Below are 18,967 nucleotides of genomic sequence, written 5' to 3'. Positions count from 1 at the left end.
TGTGATCTGTGATTGGCTGTCAAGCTGGACGACAAAGGTGTTGATTGGACGACTCTATTGTGAGTCTGTCTCGCTGACTCCGTGTAACATGTCTCTGTTTGTGTGTACGCTGCACAGCGCGGGTAGCAGTGGTGAAGTCAAGGGACATGCATTGGTCTCTGCTGGCCCAAAGAGACCAGAGAGACATCAGCCTGAGCTCACTGCGCATGCTGATCGTAGCCGATGGAGCCAACCCATGTGAGTCCACGACAGTACTCTCACTTAATAAAACATAAGTTTGATCTGATTAAAACCCTCAGGCTTACAAGAGATTATCATGCATTTGTGTTGTTTGCTGATTGGCTCTGTATGTGTGTTTGTGTCCTGTGTATCGTTGTGTGTGTTACTACAGGGTCGATATCCTCCTGCGATGCCTTCCTCAACGTGTTCCAGGCACGTGGGCTGCGACCTGAGGTGATCTGTCCATGTGCCAGCTCTTCAGAAGCCATGACTGTCGCCATCCGGAGGTGAGCTGCTATTACTGCACCCTTTTGAAACAAAGCAACCAGCCTGGCACCGCTTTGCATCACTGTGCTGTTATATCACACTGCGTTTGCAACATCAGCTGGATCCTGCAGGGAGATGAAGGAGATTTGGTGCTTCTTTACCAAAGAGACAGAATGTACAATTTTAAAGCTTTCTGCTGATCATGAAGCTTAGTTATGGAGAGGGATTATTATGACAGATGGAATAAAAACACATGCCTCAAATAGACAAACTAGCACTGTTTTTGAAAACAAGTAATACCATTTGTTTTGAGACATATGTGAGAGTCTAGAAATGTTGTAATGGAGGTACACAGTCTCACAGATTAATATAGTAATCATGCTCTGTCAAAACCATGTCTATCTCCTCTCAGGTGTCAGTACTGCTGTGATAAACACAATGTACTAAGGCAGTGGATGGCCGTTTGTCCTATTAAAGAACAAAAAGACCTTGCATCATAGTCATACAAACTGTGTAAATGTTTGAAATAAAACAAAAAGAAGTGTTGGTATCTGCAAACTGTGAATGAAATGGTTCATGTGTGTCATTCTGTGTGGTTGTACCTCAAGTGTAACTGATAATGTTGGTGTCCCACAGACCTCCAGAAATGGGCGTTCCTCCTCCAGGGAAAGCGGTGCTGTCTATGGCTGGACTGAGCCACAGCGTGATCCGTGTGGATACAGAGGAGAAACTCTCTGTCCTCACAGTGCAGGATGTGGGACAAGTCATGCCTGGAGGTACAGTACACTGCACCGACCATCGATCAGTGTTTGGCTTCTGTTTATGAGTAAAATGCTAATGATATAAAAAGTGAAATATTTGTATTTACACCACAGAGAGAAAGGATGATCTGATCAGATTTTAGACTACATCGGTGATAGATTACATTCTGATAGTTGTGAGCTGTTTGATTTTTTTCTTTGATTGAGGTTTTATCTTTTTTCTTCTGTCATTGAGGGTTTTTTTATATGCATATGTGTATGTTTGTGTTTCATAATTTTACCTCTTGCAATTGTCCTTCTTGTGTTTTGAATTTCCTCTCATTTGAAAAGCACTTTCTGCTTATTGCTTAAAAAGTGCTCTATAGATAAAACTATTATTATTCTTTCTTTTTCTTTTTGCAATCTGGCTGAAAAAAATGTCTACCTTCAGATGCATTTACATCCCTCTATGTGTAGACAATAACAATTCAATTCAAATCAAATTCCATTTAAACAACAAAACATTGGTAGACGTGATTTTAAAAAACAAAAGTAGTAAAGAGTAAATAGACCACTTTAGACATTTATTTTTGATAATGTAACATTGTTCTGATGTTGAAATCTTCTGTCATTGTGTGACTCTAGCTGTGGTTTGTGTGGTGCGAGTGGAGGGGACACCCTACCTCTGTCAGACAGATGAGGTTGGAGAAATCTGCGTGAGCTCAGGTTGCACTGGTGTAGCATATTACGGCCTCCCAGGCATGACCAAGAACATCTTTGAGGTTAGTGCTTCTAGTGTACTATCATCTCTCTGAACACTGTTTTTCTGTGTCTGTGTAATAACAGTAATTACACTAACTCTATGCTTGTTTTTCTCAAGGATGCGAGAAATCAGTTGTTACATTTTCAAAATCATGTGGTATAAAACGCTGAAATTCCCACTTATCCCAGTTAGTGCTGTTCCACCTTAAAACATTTTATTTCAGTCATTATCTTATTTAAGCTCACTCACTAGACTGTAGTTTTTGCTAAATGAAAGCAGACTGCAAAAGCTTATATGTACTTCATTACTGCATGCAGTGTTATTCAAAGTAAAGAAAATGTTAAATCCTTTGTACTTCCTACATGTATATGTGTTTTTAACAGTGTTGTGTCTTGTTGCAGACCATCCCAGTAACATCATCTGGGCTTCCCATTAGTGACAGACCCTTCAGCAGGACCTCACTCCTGGGCTTTGTGGGACCAGTAAGTTCCACCTCATTAATCAGTCCTGTAACTTTCAGTTCTGGATGTCTTAGAGCTCTGTCTTTATAAGTGTCAATTCTTCCCAGCTTCCTGGTTGTGATATGTTGTAGCTTTTCAAAGGCTGCTTAAGGACATGCTCAAACCTCAAATACTCATCATTAATATCCATATCCTCCATGTTGCTCAACCTGCTCTATTTCGGTTAATAATTTTGTACTTTTGCCAGAAAGACTCAACAACCTTTTAAAAGTACCTGGCTGAATTTGGTGGTTCTGGTTGTGAGTGAATAAAGAATTTAGAGAAAACCTGAATTAATTCAGTAGTTTTACCATCTAGTCAAGTCAGCCAACCTAAATCACAAAAATGTATTTTCTCACATATGTTTATGGGTAATTAAACAGCTGTCTTTCTTTCCAGAAACAGTGTGCCACAGAGTTAACATAATCCACAGCCTTCCTTTTCAGCAGAACATACAGTACTATTGTTTCAAAGACTGTCTATAAAGAGGTGTGCTTGTTCAGAAACTGCCTTTAGTAATCAGTTAAGAAGAAACTTGTTTTCACAGTTTAAAATCACTAGGAAAGAAGGAAAGAATCATATTTTATACAGCCAACCTGAATGATACCTGTCTCATTGATCCAAGGCCAGCCAGTGAGTGAATGAGTGTTGGATGGGATAATTAGTTAGTGCATCTGAAATAGATACATCCCTGAGTAACTGCAGTTCTTGGCACACTATGTCACAACTTAACCATCTAATAGATTGTACTTTCTGTTTCCCATATCAGGACAGCCTTGTGTTTGTTGTGGGGAAGATGGATGGGCTGATGGTGGTCAGTGGGCGGAGACACAATGCTGATGATGTGGTTGCCACTGCGCTGGCAGTGGAGCCCATGAAGTTTGTGTACAGGGGGAGGTAAAGAAAAAACATCACAAATTAAGCTTTATACTTCTCCACATGATGTAAGCTGTCATATCTACACACTGTCCTATCTGAGGACTGTGTACTCTATCTGTAACAGTGTTGTTGTACGTTATCTGTTCCAGGATAGCTGTGTTTTCTGTGTCGGTGCTGCATGACGAGAGGATTGTTGTTGTGGCAGAGCAGAGACCAGATGCCTCTGAGGAAGACAGCTTCCAGTGGATGAGCCGTGTCCTTCAGGTGCTCACTGTGCTCTGTCTGCCTTGTCTTTTTCACAACTTATTATCAGTGACATCTAATTCAAGGAACATATTTGTGGGTTTGTATGTTGTAGTTTAGTAAGCGTGCAATTAATGTACAGTATACTTGGTTATATTACTCTTACCTTCCAGGAAACAGTTGGTTTTACTACATGCCAGTTCCATATAAAAACAACAGAGCTTCAGAGCTTTCAGACTTGATTAAGATAATTTATTGCAACTGCAAAGTTGAAAATATCCCCTAGAGTGCTTATTAAAACTATAATATAAAAAAATCTCAAAAGCTCACATTGTGTATTTTTACACAATAGGATTAAAACTATTTTTTCTGATTTATTCGACACTTTTGTTGAACTCTGGTTCTTTTTTGTCATTTCCAGGCCATCGACAGCATTCACCAGGTTGGGGTGTACTGCTTGGCTCTGGTGCCTGCCAACACGCTTCCAAAGGCTCCTCTAGGTGGCATCCATATATCCGAGACAAAGCAACGCTTCCTGGAGGGTGCATTGCACCCCTGCAATGTCCTCATGTGCCCTCACACATGTGTCACCAATCTGCCCAAGCCGAGGCAAAAACAGCCAGGTAGAGAACCACACATCCCTTAATAGATAAATAATAAATAAGAAAATAAAATAAAAAACGTGCTTTATTCTCTTTTATTGCTGCATTTATATGTTGATATCAGTGTCGTTGCTAACTTCATTGACACGATGAATGAATGAATGGTGTTGTGTTGTACAGAGGTTGGACCTGCTTCTATGATAGTGGGAAACCTGGTGGCCGGCAAGAGGATAGCACAAGCCTGCGGGAGAGATGTGGCCCAACTAGAGGACAATGACCAGGCACGTAAGGTAGAGATTCATCCTCATTTCACCTCATCACACTCACATGCATGCTGCAGACACAGGTAAGGATGCATAGGTGGATGGAGTGAACATGGATTTGACTTCCTGCTGACTCCGATTTCTCCTAAATCATTAATTACTCTTATCAGCTTCACATAAACGCATTCATTTATAAAAACCCATCTCATGTCACCATGCTCCATTAAATCTACATGCATGTATTGTGTCAGTGCGTGTCTGATTTAGCTGTTTGTCACTTTTATTCCTTTCAAGTTAAACTTGTGTCTCTGTCTCTCTTTTATAGTTCCTATACATACAGGATGTGCTGCAGTGGAGAGCCCAGGCCACTCCAGACCATCCTCTGTTTCTTGTTCTCAATGCTAAGGTACTGCTTTTCTGTTCAGCATCTGTTAATCATGGTCTCAATTCAGAGTGGATGATATAGTTAAGTCCTCTTCAATAAATGTCTGTGTATATATACACACACACACACACACACACACACACACACACACACACACATAAATATATATATAAAAAAATAACAACAACAATCAATTGTAGTTAATGCCTGTTTTTGGATCATTCAGATCATTTAATACCTGATAAATCAACGTTCTACATTGTATTGATGCAAACATTCTGCAATCCCTCATTGATTTTGCAACATAAATACAATAACCTAATACAATAATAGTACATTTATTAAAGGTATAGTTACATTGGTAGATTGTGGTTGAAGAACCTTTATCGTCTCATACTTTGTCATATCAGATGTAGAATGATGACGACTGCACGTTACCCCTGAAGTTGTTGTCATATATATGTTAAATTAAGTTAGCGATGTAGATGGATCTCATGCATTCTTATCTTTTGCTCTTCAGGGCACGGTAGCTAGTACAGCTTCCTGTCTGCAGCTGCACAAGCGGGCAGAGCGGGTGGCTGCAGCTCTTATGGGACGCCTCAACACCGGGGACCACGTAGCGCTTGTCTACCCACCAGGTAGACATCTGTTCCTTCACTGTCCCTGTCTTTAGTTTTCAGATATGTCTGTTAATCCCACACACCAACACCTGAGGCAATTAACTTAAAAAAAGTACTATAATAAAAAAGCATATTATTCCTTCAATCATAACATCAGTGTATTCTTGTAAGTATAAATATTCTTGTGCAGGAATCGACCTGATTGCCACCTTTTACGGCTGCCTGTATGCTGGCTGTGTCCCAGTTACTGTGAGACCCCCACACCCACAGAACCTGGCCACCACTCTGCCCACCGTCAAGATGATTGTTGAGGTAACACAGCGTCTCCTTACCTGCGTCAAAATACTAATTAAGTCCTTTTAACCACAGTTAGATTACAGTGATTAAACCATGTGAATTTATTGACAGAATGTGACAGATTTTATTATATAAAAAGTCACCTCCACACTCTGAGCCATGCTTTTCTTTCTGTAACAGTTTAATTACTTTACACAGTGTATGTCGTAAAACTGTAGTATCTTTGTGTTAAAGGTCAGTAAGTCGGTGTGCATCCTGACTACTCAAGCAATAATGAAGCTGCTGAAATCCAAAGAGGCCGCTGCTGCTGTGGACATCAAGAGCTGGCCCATGGTGCTGGACACAGGTGAACTATATACACACTCTCAAAAAGACACTATGGTCTTCAGTTTTGTTAACATGTTGAAATCACCAGGTAGATTTTTAAATAAAAAGAAGGACACAGTCTTTGATTTGCATGTCTGCTGCAAATACCCTCCTCCATTTACTCTTCTGTTTGTACTCCAGATGACCTCCCCAGGAAGAAGAGTCCCCAGATGTACAAGCCTCCAACCCCTGAGATGTTAGCGTACCTGGACTTCAGTGTGTCCACAACAGGCATCCTAGCAGGAGTAAAAGTATGTTGGGAGAGGTGTGATAAGCATAGTAGATGCAAATGGGTCACCTCAGTACTCAGTAAGGAAAATTTAGGCCGAAAATGTCTAGTTTTACTGGGCAATAGTCCGATTAAATCTATATGGACGAGAAAGTTTTCAGCTTCAAGCAACCATCCACACACTGCTGAGGTGTCCATTAGTGAATCTCAAGGAGTTGTGTTTGAGTTGAATTTTACTCCAGGACCCAGTTTTGATGCATGTGTAATGTCATTTCTTTTAGATGTCTCACGCTGCCACCAGTGCCTTGTGTCGCTCCATCAAACTGCAGTGTGAGCTCTACCCTTCTCGACAGATCGCCATCTGTCTGGACCCCTACTGTGGTCTGGGCTTCGCTCTCTGGTGCCTGTGCAGGTGAACCAGCAGCTCCAAAATCAGAGATAATATGAGGATTAAAGTGTTGTTGCTAGTGACTGGGACAAACATTGGGTTATTTGCTTTCCGAAGTCTTTTTTGTCCTGCTCATATATGCCTCTCCATATGCTTCTGGTTTCAGTGTGTACTCGGGCCATCAGTCGATCCTTGTTCCCCCTCTGGAGCTGGAGAGCAATGCATCTCTGTGGCTGGCAGCAGTCAGCCAGTACAAAGTGCGCGTCACCTTCTGCTCTTACTCAGTGATGGAGATGTGCACCAAGGGCCTGGGTTCACAGACGGAAGCACTGCGGGTCAGTTTATCGCCTCAGTTGTTTGGTGTTTAATGGGAAGCAACAAACTGCCTTTTCTTCCAGAAAATTTAAGGAGTTCTGTTCAGTGACTCTTTTTTCCCCAGAGGTGCTGCTTTTGCCACAGCGATGATTATGCTTATCGAGACAAAGTCAGGGGTACTCAGGGGTGAAACACTTTACTCCTTCTTATCTGTGAGCTGATTTTCTTCCAGCACTTGAGACTTGGATGTTTTACAAATTATGTGTGTAGTTTAATTAGTAGAGTCTATCTAATAAGAAAGCTCATAATAACGTGAAAAAGAACATTCATGTGAAACATTGACTTGAAACTATTAATATGAAAATGTTATGTTCATTTATTTTCATCAGCTTCAAGTTTATATGCAGCTTCCACAATCTTTTTTCCTCTTTTCAAATTGAGAATGAATGTGACATTATTACTGAAACTGGAGTGTTTTCATCATGCTCTACACATTTTTTTCTTTAAATTTGCTAATCCAACTCTTCTTTTTTCCATCCACAGTTGCGAAATGTGAACCTGTCTTGCGTGCGCACATGCATGGTGGTAGCAGAGGAGAGGCCTCGCATATCACTAACTCAGTCCTTCTCAAAGATTTTCAAGGACTTGGGGCTTTCACCACGTGCCGTCAGCACTACCTTTGGCTGCAGGGTGAATGTGGCGATCTGTTTGCAGGTAAGCATCCATCAATAGTGGAGGAGGGGTGGAGGGTTAGAGAAGTACGGAGTATGTGAGTCAGAAGAAGTAAGTCAGAAGAACATCCAGGAAACTGGCAACACTTAAAGTATAAATGGCAAATCCTCTGCTTTATGATGTTTGGCCAGCTAATTCACTAAAAATGTTAATTGTGGAAGAAGGGATGAGCACTCAGTGAAGATGTGTGATACCTGGGCAGTTACAGGAAAAGATATGTTATTGTATTGAACCCTGAAACTGACAAAAGGCAGTACAAATTTATAATGAATACATTTATCAGCAATACTGTAAGTTAACAAGTTCAAATGGAGTGCATAAAGAAATATATAAGGAATGTATATAAATATTAAACTTTATACTTTTTCCTTAACCTCCTGTCAACTCCTGTAACAGATGCTAAAACTTCTAAAATCAGTCTGAAACTTTATTTTATCTACTGACTGGAGGCATAGTAAAAAATATGAGTCTTTTCTTTCTGTTTAACAACTAACTAACTGGAGGTTTAGAGAAAAGTATAAAACTTCATACTTTACTCTGGACTGTTTTTAGTTATTTTAAAATGATAGTTGTAACTAATTACTATTCTCAAACCGCTCATGCACTCACCTTCATCACTGGTTTTGGTGGTTTCAGTTACAGTCACCCCTCATTGACTTGTTTTTGTAATAGTTCAATTGTCCTGAACCGTTCAGTTCATTGGTGTCATCTTTAATATACTTTTACCTTACTTTTTTCAGTTGTTGGGTCTCAACAGATCATTTGTGTTTTTTGAACAACTGCAAAAATAGCATGAATGCTTTGTGGTAGTTTTAATTTGATTCTGGGGGTCTTTGTGTTTTCACAGCCTCTCAGTCTGACTGTTGATCATTTTTTTCTTTTTTCCTTTGGCCCTTTGATGTTCTGTTTTGTTTCCTCGGTAACTGGTGATTTTTTATTTTGCTTGTTTGTTGTTGTGTGTGCATGTGTGTCCACATATATAAATATATACATGTATATATCTTTATTTATCTGTCCCCGTCAGCCCAACAGGTTAGGGAAACTGGCTGAGCAGGTACTGTAGGATAAGAGTGGCTGTTTGCTCATTGGGCTGCCACTGGGTCTGTCTGTGTGTGTGTGTGTGTGTGTTTGTGTGTGTTTGTTGTTTATCCTGCATAATGTTCAAACCTGCTTATTATTTACTGATTTTTATCTGTGTTTTCTTTTTGTCCAACAAGCTTCAGCTCCACCTTGCTACAATTTTTCATTTTTAGCTGAGTCTTATCTGTAGCGCCTGGCTCTTGACCATTGCTTTTTTGATGCACTACTTTACATGATATCATGAATAAGCAGCATGAATTTGAGGAATAATTTTTCATCTGAAGCGTGTCATGTCAAACCCTGTGATCGACTCCAGGATGTGATACATACATTTACATTGAGGTAGAATTTTTTTTGACAATTCTAATATTTCATTAACCACACCTCATTAGTTAGTGTTAGTTATAGTAGACAGAATAACACTAATTATTTAATTAAATCATGAATATATTATCTTGATAGCCTTTTCTTTCACACCAGAAATAATTTAATAAGAGAAGTTGGTGGTTTTTATTAGTTTTTTCTCCTTCAAACTGATGATATCTCACATTTAAACTCCTCATTAACAAATACCACACACAGTTTTGACTCTTCAGCTGTATTAGTTGAGCAAACTTGTTGATCAAGTTCATTGGAGGAAATGTTTGACAGGAGTGATTGATGCACTCTTAATTAAGCTAATCACACTGTTGGCATTTGTTTGATGGCAAAGGCTAATTTCTGGATTGAGTCTCGGTGAGGTTTTCCAAAAATCGCTCTGTTGCTGAAACCTCTGCTTGGCTCGATGTCCTGGCGTCCCGCGGCTCATTATACTGAATTATCCCTCTGTGTGTTTGGCTTTGACCTTGCAGACAACCTTACAGCGACTCATTGCTAGCTTGTGCTCTGGCTAAACTCTGGCAAAGGAGTGATGGAAAACATAATGTGTTGTGACTTGTCTTACAGCAGTAATGATGATAAATCCCTAAGCATAAACAATCAATATCTGATGACTAGAGTCAGTTCTTGAGAAATGGTTCAATTAGATATGGCTGCATGGCAGAACCATGGACATTTAATCAAAACAAATGATGCTCAGTTAGAAATAGCTGACATTTGCGGGCCTGTTTAGTTACAGAAGATAAATATTTGAAAGTAATAAACTACAGTTAACTTATCATTTCTTGTAGGCCTCTAATAAGGCTCTGTACAGTAGCTTGATTCTTACACCTGGCAGACTGATAGTATAAGAGCAGGTGAATTTAACGCTGCAGTTACTTAAACTGCCTGTGGCTACATGGTTGAGTTTTGCCAGAGTCCTAACTATTGTAGCCTGGCTGGTTGACTTCTGGCTGTCCCCCTGCTTTGTCAACAGTTGTATCATAAGCAGCTTCCACCTCTCCTCCACCCAGGCATGTATGAATGTCAGGTCTCTCAGAGTTACATTATTGACTCACGTCACACTCTGCTTGTTTTTCTGCAGGGCACAGCCGGACCAGACCCTACCACTGTTTACGTGGACATGAGAGCTCTACGACATGATCGGTAGGGGATTGAGTGCTAAAAGTAAAAAATGATTGTTAAAAAAAAGTATTACTTAAGTATCTGTGTCCGTTGGGTAAATGAAGGATCTATTTGCTTTAGGCTTCAGAGACCTAGGCACCAATTTACAGATTGTGTACACAAGGTCAAATAGTTTCTGATTTTTGTTTATTAAGTCTCAATTTACCACCACTACTGAAGCATACATTCTACGTATTATATTTTCACTTTATTTTATCTTATTAATGTTATCAATAGCAGGTTTTATTGTCTATCTTATGTTACATGTTGTTTTGTTGTAAAGCACTTTGAGCTGCATTCCTTGTATGAAAGATGCTATATAAATAAAGTAATTATTATTGTAACAAGTATCTAACCTAAGAAAGTATTTTTGCGGTTCTTGTTCTTTTGTTAGTCTTACTTTTCCTTGTGAACTTTCATTTTTCAATTTCGTAAACTCAACAGTTTTCCAATTGTTTTTGTGTATATGCAGAACTGTCATTTTTCTTTTTTTTTCTTTCGCGTCTTCTCCAGGGTTCGTTTGGTAGAGAGGGGGTCACCACACAGCTTGCCACTGATGGAGTCAGGAAAGGTACAGTGTCACATAAACACGCACTAAAACACTATTAACTAGCGTGACGTCATGAAGAGTTCTTTTCTCAAACTGCTCTGGCTGTCTGCTGTTGTAGATCCTCCCAGGAGTGAAGGTGATTATTGCCAACACAGAGACTAAAGGACCCTTGGGAGACTCCCATCTAGGAGAGGTAAGTCACAACGTCACCTCATCACTTTTTCAGAGCAGCCTCGTTTGACCATCACTGCTCCACGGCTGTGACCCACAATCAGTTCATTTACATGCACTCAGGTAAATGAGTGCATTACGACTACATTAAGCTTCCTTTCTGTGACAGATATGGGAGATTACAGTAGATTGATTTCTTCAGCTTGATTTCTCTGAATTCATAATCTGCTTTTTACATGTACGCAGGTTCATGATAAAGACTTCAGATTGGATGAAACAGTTACATTCAGATAAAGTCTGATTTAAACTGACAATGTCTGTTTCCACTACAGAACATTTGACTAGTAAAATTCAGACACATTTGCATTATAAGGAAATGCCGTGCTGTCACTACAGTGCTGCTCTCACACTGTGCCGCCCAACCTTCAATGACCTGGTTTCTTGGGTCAAACATACTGTGGAGTTTATCTGGGATTGTTTTTTTCTTCCTAGTATGGTTGATTCTTTTTTATTGTTTATGTAAAGTTTTGTGCACACACCACATTTCCTTCTGGGATAATTCATTTGGTCTTAATATTTACTGGGCTCATATCTGATCAAAGGCTCACTCCAGTAACCCATAAACAGGTGACAAACACTGTGAATAGTTTGTGACTGCTTTACTCTGTGTGATAGGTCTGGGTCAGCAGTCCTCACAACGCTACAGGCTACTACACAGTTTATGGGGAGGAGGCGCTACATGCTGACCACTTCAACACCAAACTCAGCTTTGGCGATACTCAGACTGTCTGGGCGAGGACGGGCTACCTGGGCTTCCTACGGCGTACTGAGCTGACTGATGCCAGTGGAGGTGAGAATGTTTCACCACATAAAACTAAAGATATCTCACCTGTCTTCCCTCTCTAACTAAATATCTAACTTTTTCAGAGCGCCATGACGCCCTCTATGTGGTGGGCTCTCTTGATGAGACTCTGGAGCTAAGGGGAATGAGGTATCACCCTATTGACATTGAGACCTCTGTCATCCGTTCTCACAAAAGTATAGCTGAATGGTGAGTTCACTGCTTGATTTGGATAAATTCTTGTGTGGCCAGATGTTTTTTCATTAGAAAAGTCAAATTATAGATGAGCAACATGATTTATTTTACTATTAACTGTTCTACATCTCTCACCCCTTTTTTTCTACTTCTCTTTGTCTTCTCTCCATCTGCCTTTTCTTCTTGCATTGGTTACCTCTCCAGTGCGGTGTTCACTTGGACCAACCTTCTGGTGGTGGTGGTGGAGCTGGAGGGATCAGAGCAGGAGGCCCTGGACCTGGTGGCTCTTGTCACCAATGTTGTCCTGGAAGAGCACTACCTCATTGTAGGTGTGGTGGTGGTGGTCGACCCCGGTGTCATTCCCATCAACTCCCGAGGGGAGAAGCAACGCATGCACCTGAGAGACGGCTTCTTAGCCGACCAACTGGACCCCATATACGTGGCCTACAATATGTGAGGACCCAGCTACAGGAGGTTCACCCCTCCATGTGGCTTATCACGCAGCAGGACAGTAGATACAGCGCTCGGAGCCAGAGGCAAGAGAGCGAGCTGCCCGCTCAATGAGACGTGAAAACTGCAAAACTTCTCAGCAAAACGGAGATAAGAGATTGACACAAACCTCATGTCTGTTTCTCCCTGTGATTTCCTGCCTCAACAAATAATGTTTTCATGGGCGTTTTGGTTGTGTTAAAGTGAGTTTTGTATGTATGACGGAAGATTTGACTCCTTAAAACCAGGACACCCCATAGCAGTAAGACAGTAGTTAAAATATAACACTACACTGTGTAATTAACATGATTGTCTTTGTCAGTCTCCAAAATTATGAATGTTAATTGTGTTTGCCAGTACCCAAACTCAAACAAGCTCTAACATGTTTCATGTTCACAGAGCCTCATGGGGCATTAGAGGTCGTATGCTTTTCATAAATCCCACAAACATTGTCGTCACATCTGTGGGAATAACTCGGCTGCACCCTTGAGGTGAACCCTGATTTTTGTGTTCGAGCTAGTGCTTTAGTTTGTAGTGTCAATAAGATAATTGCTTATAAACAATGTTGTGGTTCGACTCAATCTTGTTCTTTTCTAAATCTAAAATGTGTAATATACTGTAGTTATTTTATCAGAACAAAATGCAATATGAGTGATGTGAACGATGTTGCTTTTGAATGACTGCAGACAGTAAGTGCCGATCATTCAAAGTCATGAGATGGCGAGGAATATAATCGTTGCTTAGCATAAGCAATGTGCCAAATGATATGAATTAAGCCTTAAGTGTTTTCTCAGATGCCTGTTCCTATCCTAGCTCCTGTTTAACTTAATTTTGTCAAGTTTATCAGCTGCTGGATAGGGAGGGAATATGCAGAAGGAGGTTAGGTCTGGTAAATCCTGCTTATTGCACCCAAAGTCTTTCATCTTTATAGCAAACATGAATATACTTGATCCTTACATCAGCCATTGCATACACACACTTACTCCATAAATGTTTTTTTAACAATGTCTGTCCCCATTGTTAATGGTGTTGAATGTGTGTTTTATAAAAGACTGGAAACGATAGCAGTCGCTCTGGGTTTGATGCAGAATGTCATAGCCTCATTACGAGGGCCATAAGGTTGAATGAGAGTCGAGAGTTGCATGTACTGTACGAGGCAAGTGTCTAATATGCTCGTAACACCACAACCTCCCATCTTATCACATTGACTTTGTAAAGATTCACTTCACTGTGTGTTGCTTCTTTTTTCTATGTGCACATCCCTTCAGAAACAGGCCACCAGCCTGCTGTAAGTATGTACAGGTTTTGTGTAAATTATTAATAGAAGGAGAAAACGGCAGGAAGCATAACACAAAGACTGAATCTGGTAAATATGTGAACTTCTCCCTCACAGACAAAAAATTGAAATGGATTCTAATGTGTTGACTTTGGGGAAAAGACATGAAAAGCCTTTTTTATAGTATGAATGAACTGTGGGAACAGGCCAGAGTGAGACAAAGCACACTCCGAGCACAAGGAGAAGACAGTGACTGCTGAGATGTCACATCCTCCGGAGCAAACTTTTGTTGTTAACATATGGAAAGATACATTTGTCTGATATACGGTTAGTTGTCATTATTTTCATAACATGATTTCTTAATGAATAAAAAAATGCTTTTAACTGGAAATGTTTGTCTTTACTGACAGCTTAATGTGTCTAATAAGAATATTTGAAGTTAGGTCACACATTTTCTGAAACAACTCATCCCTCTGACAGCCCAGTGGACACTTAAATGCAGATGCAGTTTGTATAGTCACAGATCACCTCAGGTATTCTGGCTGATTAGACCTCTGCTCAGGTTGAAGGTGGGAATTATTACATGATGTCTCCATCAACCAATATGAGCAGTGGTGGAGAAAGATAAATCTGAGGGGGTCGTGAAATGAAAGAAAAGAAGAAAAAACAAATCTGTATACCGCTTTTGAACTTTTTACTCTTATCTCAGATTTTTGGTGAAATATTGGATCATTTGAACATTTATTGAGTGATTGATTAATAACTTTTTGGTGGACTTGTTAACAACTCATAGACATCTGTGGTCCCGACTACTCTCTGCTTTTTGAAAGATGTCAAAAACCAAAAAGGTTGGAAAACACTAGTTTCATCTTTAACAATATTTTGTAAAAGCTTATGTTATCCATTGTGTCAAATCTTATCTTAAAAGTAACTAAAACTGTCAAATGTAATGAAGTGGAAGTAGAAAGTAGCATAGCAGAAGAGATCTTTATTGTCATTGCACATTGTACAATGAAATTGAGATGCAACCCCTTATTTGTGCAAATTACGAAAGTGCAAAGATAAAAACATTAATACTAGGATAAAAAAATAAAATAAAATAAACAAATATCAAGCACACACTGCACATACAACACGTCATTCAAGTTATTGCACAGTCAACCAGATTACTGTACAGTCAGACACATTTTTTCAAGCCTTTACTGCATTTAGCGACACTATTGCCCTCGAGTAAAAACCTGTTTGTCCTGCATTTTATTGACCTGTACCTTCTGCCAGAGGGCAGCGGTTCAAAGAGGTTGGATGCTTTCTGTTTTCTTCCTCCGGAAGTCCACAATCAGCTCCTTTGTCTTGGTGATGTTAAGGGCCAGATTATTGTCCCTGCACCACCCAGTCAGCCGCTCCACCTCAGTCCTGTAGGCAGACTCAGAAATGAGTCGCACTATTGTGGTGTCGTCTGCAAACTTAATAATGGTGTTGGTGGAGTGAGCAGGGGTGCAGTCATGAGTGTAGAGGGTGTAGAGTTGGGTGCTCAGCACACAGCCCTGTAGGAAGCTGATGCTGAGAGGCGGGAGCCCACTCTCACCCTCTGAGAGTGATTTGTCAGGAAGTCCAGGATCCAGTGGCAGATGGAGGAAGACAGTCCTAGCCCCGTCAGTTTGGACACCAGTCTGTGGGGGAAGATGGTGTTAAACGCAGAGCTAAAATCAACAAAGAACAGCCTTGCATAGCTCCCCTGCTGCTCTAGGTGGCTCAGAGCAGTGTGGAGGGCTGTTGCAATAGCATCCTCTGTTGATCTGTTAGCCCTGTAAGCAAACTGGTGAGAGCCCAATCTAGGTGGCAGACTTGATGTGCTATTGAACCAAAGTTTCAAAGCACTTCATAACAATCGGTGTAAGTGCCAATGGACGGTAGTCATTCAGGCTGCTGACTGCTGTCTTTTTTGGCAGTGAAACAATATCAGAGGACTTCAGACAAGGTGGGACAGGCACTGGTTGATGATCCTGGTAAAGACAACAGCTAGCTGGTCTGCAAAGGTCTTCAGTACACGTCCAGGTACGCCATCTGGTCCATCAGCTTTCCTCGGGTTCATCCCCCTTAGTGTGCACCGTGCCTCATGTTCCTCCAGCGTGAGGATGTTGTCGCGGGTTGAGGGGTTGTGGCTGCATTCGGTTGCTCCACCTCAAAGCAAGCAAAGAAGATGTTCAGTGCATCCGCCAGCGAGGCGTCTCCATCAGCCACTGCCAGGTTGTTGGATTTGTAGCTGGCAATGTGCCGCATCCCCTGCCACACCTGCCTTGCATTGTTGCTGCTAAGATATTCATCTATTTTACTCTGGTATGCTGCCTTGGCCTCTCTGATGCCTCTACTTAGGCTGGCTCTTGCAGCACTGTACTGTGCCCCATCACCACACCTGAAGGCCTTGTTTCTCTCCTTCAGCAGGGTCCCGACCTCTCCAGTCATCCAGGGCTTTTGATTTGGATAGACCCAGATGCGCTTGTTGATGGCAACAGCGTCCATGCAGATCTTGATTTAGCACAGTGTCACAGCTCTTGTCAGTCAGATGTATTTGTCTATTTAAGCATAGACATACTTAAGTACTGCAAAGTACTTAAGTAAATGTTTTCCACCAATATGAATGATAAAGGTTAATAAAGTCTTTATATTAAATGTATACCAACAGTTTTCACACCATGTAGTGTATAGGATATGGTTCAAGGAACATCTAGGCCTACTTATTAATACGTTTTTAGCACCCAGCACATTTTTTTCCCTGGGATGGTGAAGTTATTACCAATCCTACTCTGCCTCTGATTTACTAGTTAGTTAGTTTGTTTGTTTGTTAGTTTTGCTAGTTGCTAGTCAGACTGATTTACTCATTGCCTTACCTGGATTGGTTAGCATTAGGGTGAGAATTAGTGATGCTGGGGTTTTTCCAACCCCAAGAGAGAGAGAGGGAGAGAGATTTCTTAATTCTGCTTTTGTGCAACAGCCCTCAGGTACAGTGTAAAGCAGCCTTTCCCACCTGTTAAAAAGACAGACGTGCTTTCGTCCAATCAGCAGTGATCCTTGTCATAGCAGGTTCCGTTAGGAGTTAAAGGATAATTACCGTTTTTTACAACCTGGACCTTATTTCTAGCATAAAATACGATCATTTACTCACCCAGACAACTTTGGTGTCATTTGGAGTCGTTCAGACGAAATTAGCTCCAGTGCAGTGCCGCGTATATCCGTATGATGCAAGTACACGGGGCACCGAAGCGCAGCCTCTATACACATTATCTGCCGCGAAACTAGTTCATTTCACCAATATTTAGTTATGATACGTTAGTGCTATTCCCCTCTGAGCCCGTGGTGGCATGTTATCAACATCCGGTGTCTGTAGGTTGACCTACTAACCTCTGATCTGGATGATGTCATTTCAGATGATGTCAGATAAGTTGTAAATGAAGTACTGTCATTTTTAACTTGACCATACACTATATGGCATTTTATTGGTAACTAAGCAACAGATGCCCTAAATGACTGCAGTAAGATTTATTTTACTTTTGTGTACAGCCTGAGGATTTAATATAGTGTTGTATTTTTGCAGCACTTGTATTTGCAGAAACCTCCCACAAATAGCTGGCAGGTTGCAACCCAGACTGAACAAAGATAAATTCAAATTAAAAAAGTTTAAATTCAAAATTTGTGTAAGATTAGGACATGTAAAAACATGCAAACCCAGAGGTGGTGCAGAAAATTGGAGGCTTGCTGAGTCTTTACAGTAGGTGTACTTCCCATGGCTGAAACTGTACTGCAACAAACTTAAGAGATAGTCATGTTGATCAATAATGTAGCATAATTATTATTATTAATACACACTTACGCTGTGTCCACGGTCCTATCAATGAAAAAAGAATAATTTCAAACTAACTAAAATATATAAAAGCATCAAACAGAATTGCTGTTTACATTTTTTTTTTTTTTTTTTTTATTGAGGCAATGAAACTACCAAATATGAAGTCATGTGACAAAGATCTTACAAACGGTCATACATGGATCCCCAGTGAGTTGGTATAAAAATAGTTAAAATGATGTATTTATACAGTAGTAATTGTATAGTAGATATAACTGTTGAGTATTTAAACCATAAAAATATTGCAAAATAGTCCTATATTTGCATTTTCATAACAAAGATATACAGTAATAAGATGGGCCCTCAGTAATTAGTTATACTTGCTTAACATATTGCAGAAAAAGAAAAAAAGAAATTGATATTTGCATTGTCATAACAAAGTTATACAGTAATAAGATGGGCCTCAGTAATTAGTTATACTTGCTTAAAACATTGCAGAAAATAAAAACTAATATCTGTATTTTCATAACAAAGTTATACAGTAATAAGATGGGCCCTCAGTAATTAGTTATACTTGCTTAAAATATTGCAGAAAAAGAAAAATTAATATCTGCATTATCATAACAAAGTTATACAGTAAGAAGATTGGCCCTCAGTAATAAGTTATACTTGCTTAAAATATTGCAGAAAAAGAAAAAAAAGAAATTGATATTTGCCTTTTCATAACAAAGATATACAGTAATAAGATGGGCCCTCAGTATTAGTTATACTTGCTTAAAACATTATTTAAAAAAAAAATTGATAAGTGCATTTTCATAACAAAGATATACAGTAATATATATATACTTGCTTAAAACAGACAAAGATCTTCACAACAAAGTCATACATGGATCCCCAGTGAGTTGGTATAAAAATAGTTAAAATTATGTATTTATACAGTAGTAATTGTATAGTAGATATAACCGTTGAGTATTTAAACCATAAAAATATTGCAAAATAGCCCTTATATTTGCATTTTCATAACACAGTTATACAGTAATAAGATGGGCCCTCAGTATTAGTTATTCTTGCTTAAAACATTGCAAAAAAAGAAAAAAAAGAAATTGATATTTGGATTATCATAACAAAGTTATACAGTAATAAGATGGGCCCTCATTAATTAGTTATACTTGCTTAA

General features: G+C 39.8%; 1 protein-coding gene across 1 annotated transcript in view; it reads left to right on the top strand.

The window, feature by feature from the left end:
• The window catches only part of dip2a (disco-interacting protein 2 homolog A), an 85,052-nt gene extending 70,721 nt beyond the window's left edge, over positions 1-14,331 (top strand). Inside the window, exons 17-39 of the mRNA XM_053328527.1 lie at positions 118-237; positions 392-506; positions 1,123-1,262; positions 1,872-2,008; positions 2,391-2,471; positions 3,259-3,386; positions 3,518-3,632; positions 4,033-4,234; positions 4,394-4,503; positions 4,802-4,882; positions 5,382-5,499; positions 5,672-5,793; positions 6,013-6,124; positions 6,286-6,395; positions 6,655-6,785; positions 6,928-7,096; positions 7,620-7,790; positions 10,351-10,412; positions 10,944-11,001; positions 11,099-11,173; positions 11,827-12,001; positions 12,079-12,202; positions 12,392-14,331. Coding sequence (XP_053184502.1) covers positions 118-237; positions 392-506; positions 1,123-1,262; positions 1,872-2,008; positions 2,391-2,471; positions 3,259-3,386; positions 3,518-3,632; positions 4,033-4,234; positions 4,394-4,503; positions 4,802-4,882; positions 5,382-5,499; positions 5,672-5,793; positions 6,013-6,124; positions 6,286-6,395; positions 6,655-6,785; positions 6,928-7,096; positions 7,620-7,790; positions 10,351-10,412; positions 10,944-11,001; positions 11,099-11,173; positions 11,827-12,001; positions 12,079-12,202; positions 12,392-12,644 — 2,909 coding nt within the window. The 3' untranslated portion in view covers positions 12,645-14,331. The remainder of the gene's footprint in view (positions 1-117; positions 238-391; positions 507-1,122; positions 1,263-1,871; positions 2,009-2,390; positions 2,472-3,258; positions 3,387-3,517; positions 3,633-4,032; positions 4,235-4,393; positions 4,504-4,801; positions 4,883-5,381; positions 5,500-5,671; positions 5,794-6,012; positions 6,125-6,285; positions 6,396-6,654; positions 6,786-6,927; positions 7,097-7,619; positions 7,791-10,350; positions 10,413-10,943; positions 11,002-11,098; positions 11,174-11,826; positions 12,002-12,078; positions 12,203-12,391) is intronic.
• The last annotated feature ends 4,636 nt before the right edge of the window (positions 14,332-18,967 follow it).

This window comes from Scomber japonicus, chromosome 11 (assembly GCF_027409825.1).
Source record: "Scomber japonicus isolate fScoJap1 chromosome 11, fScoJap1.pri, whole genome shotgun sequence".
NCBI lineage: Eukaryota > Metazoa > Chordata > Actinopteri > Scombriformes > Scombridae > Scomber > Scomber japonicus.
Note: the sequence above shows the minus strand (reverse complement) of the source record. Positions and strands in the feature narration are given on the sequence as shown.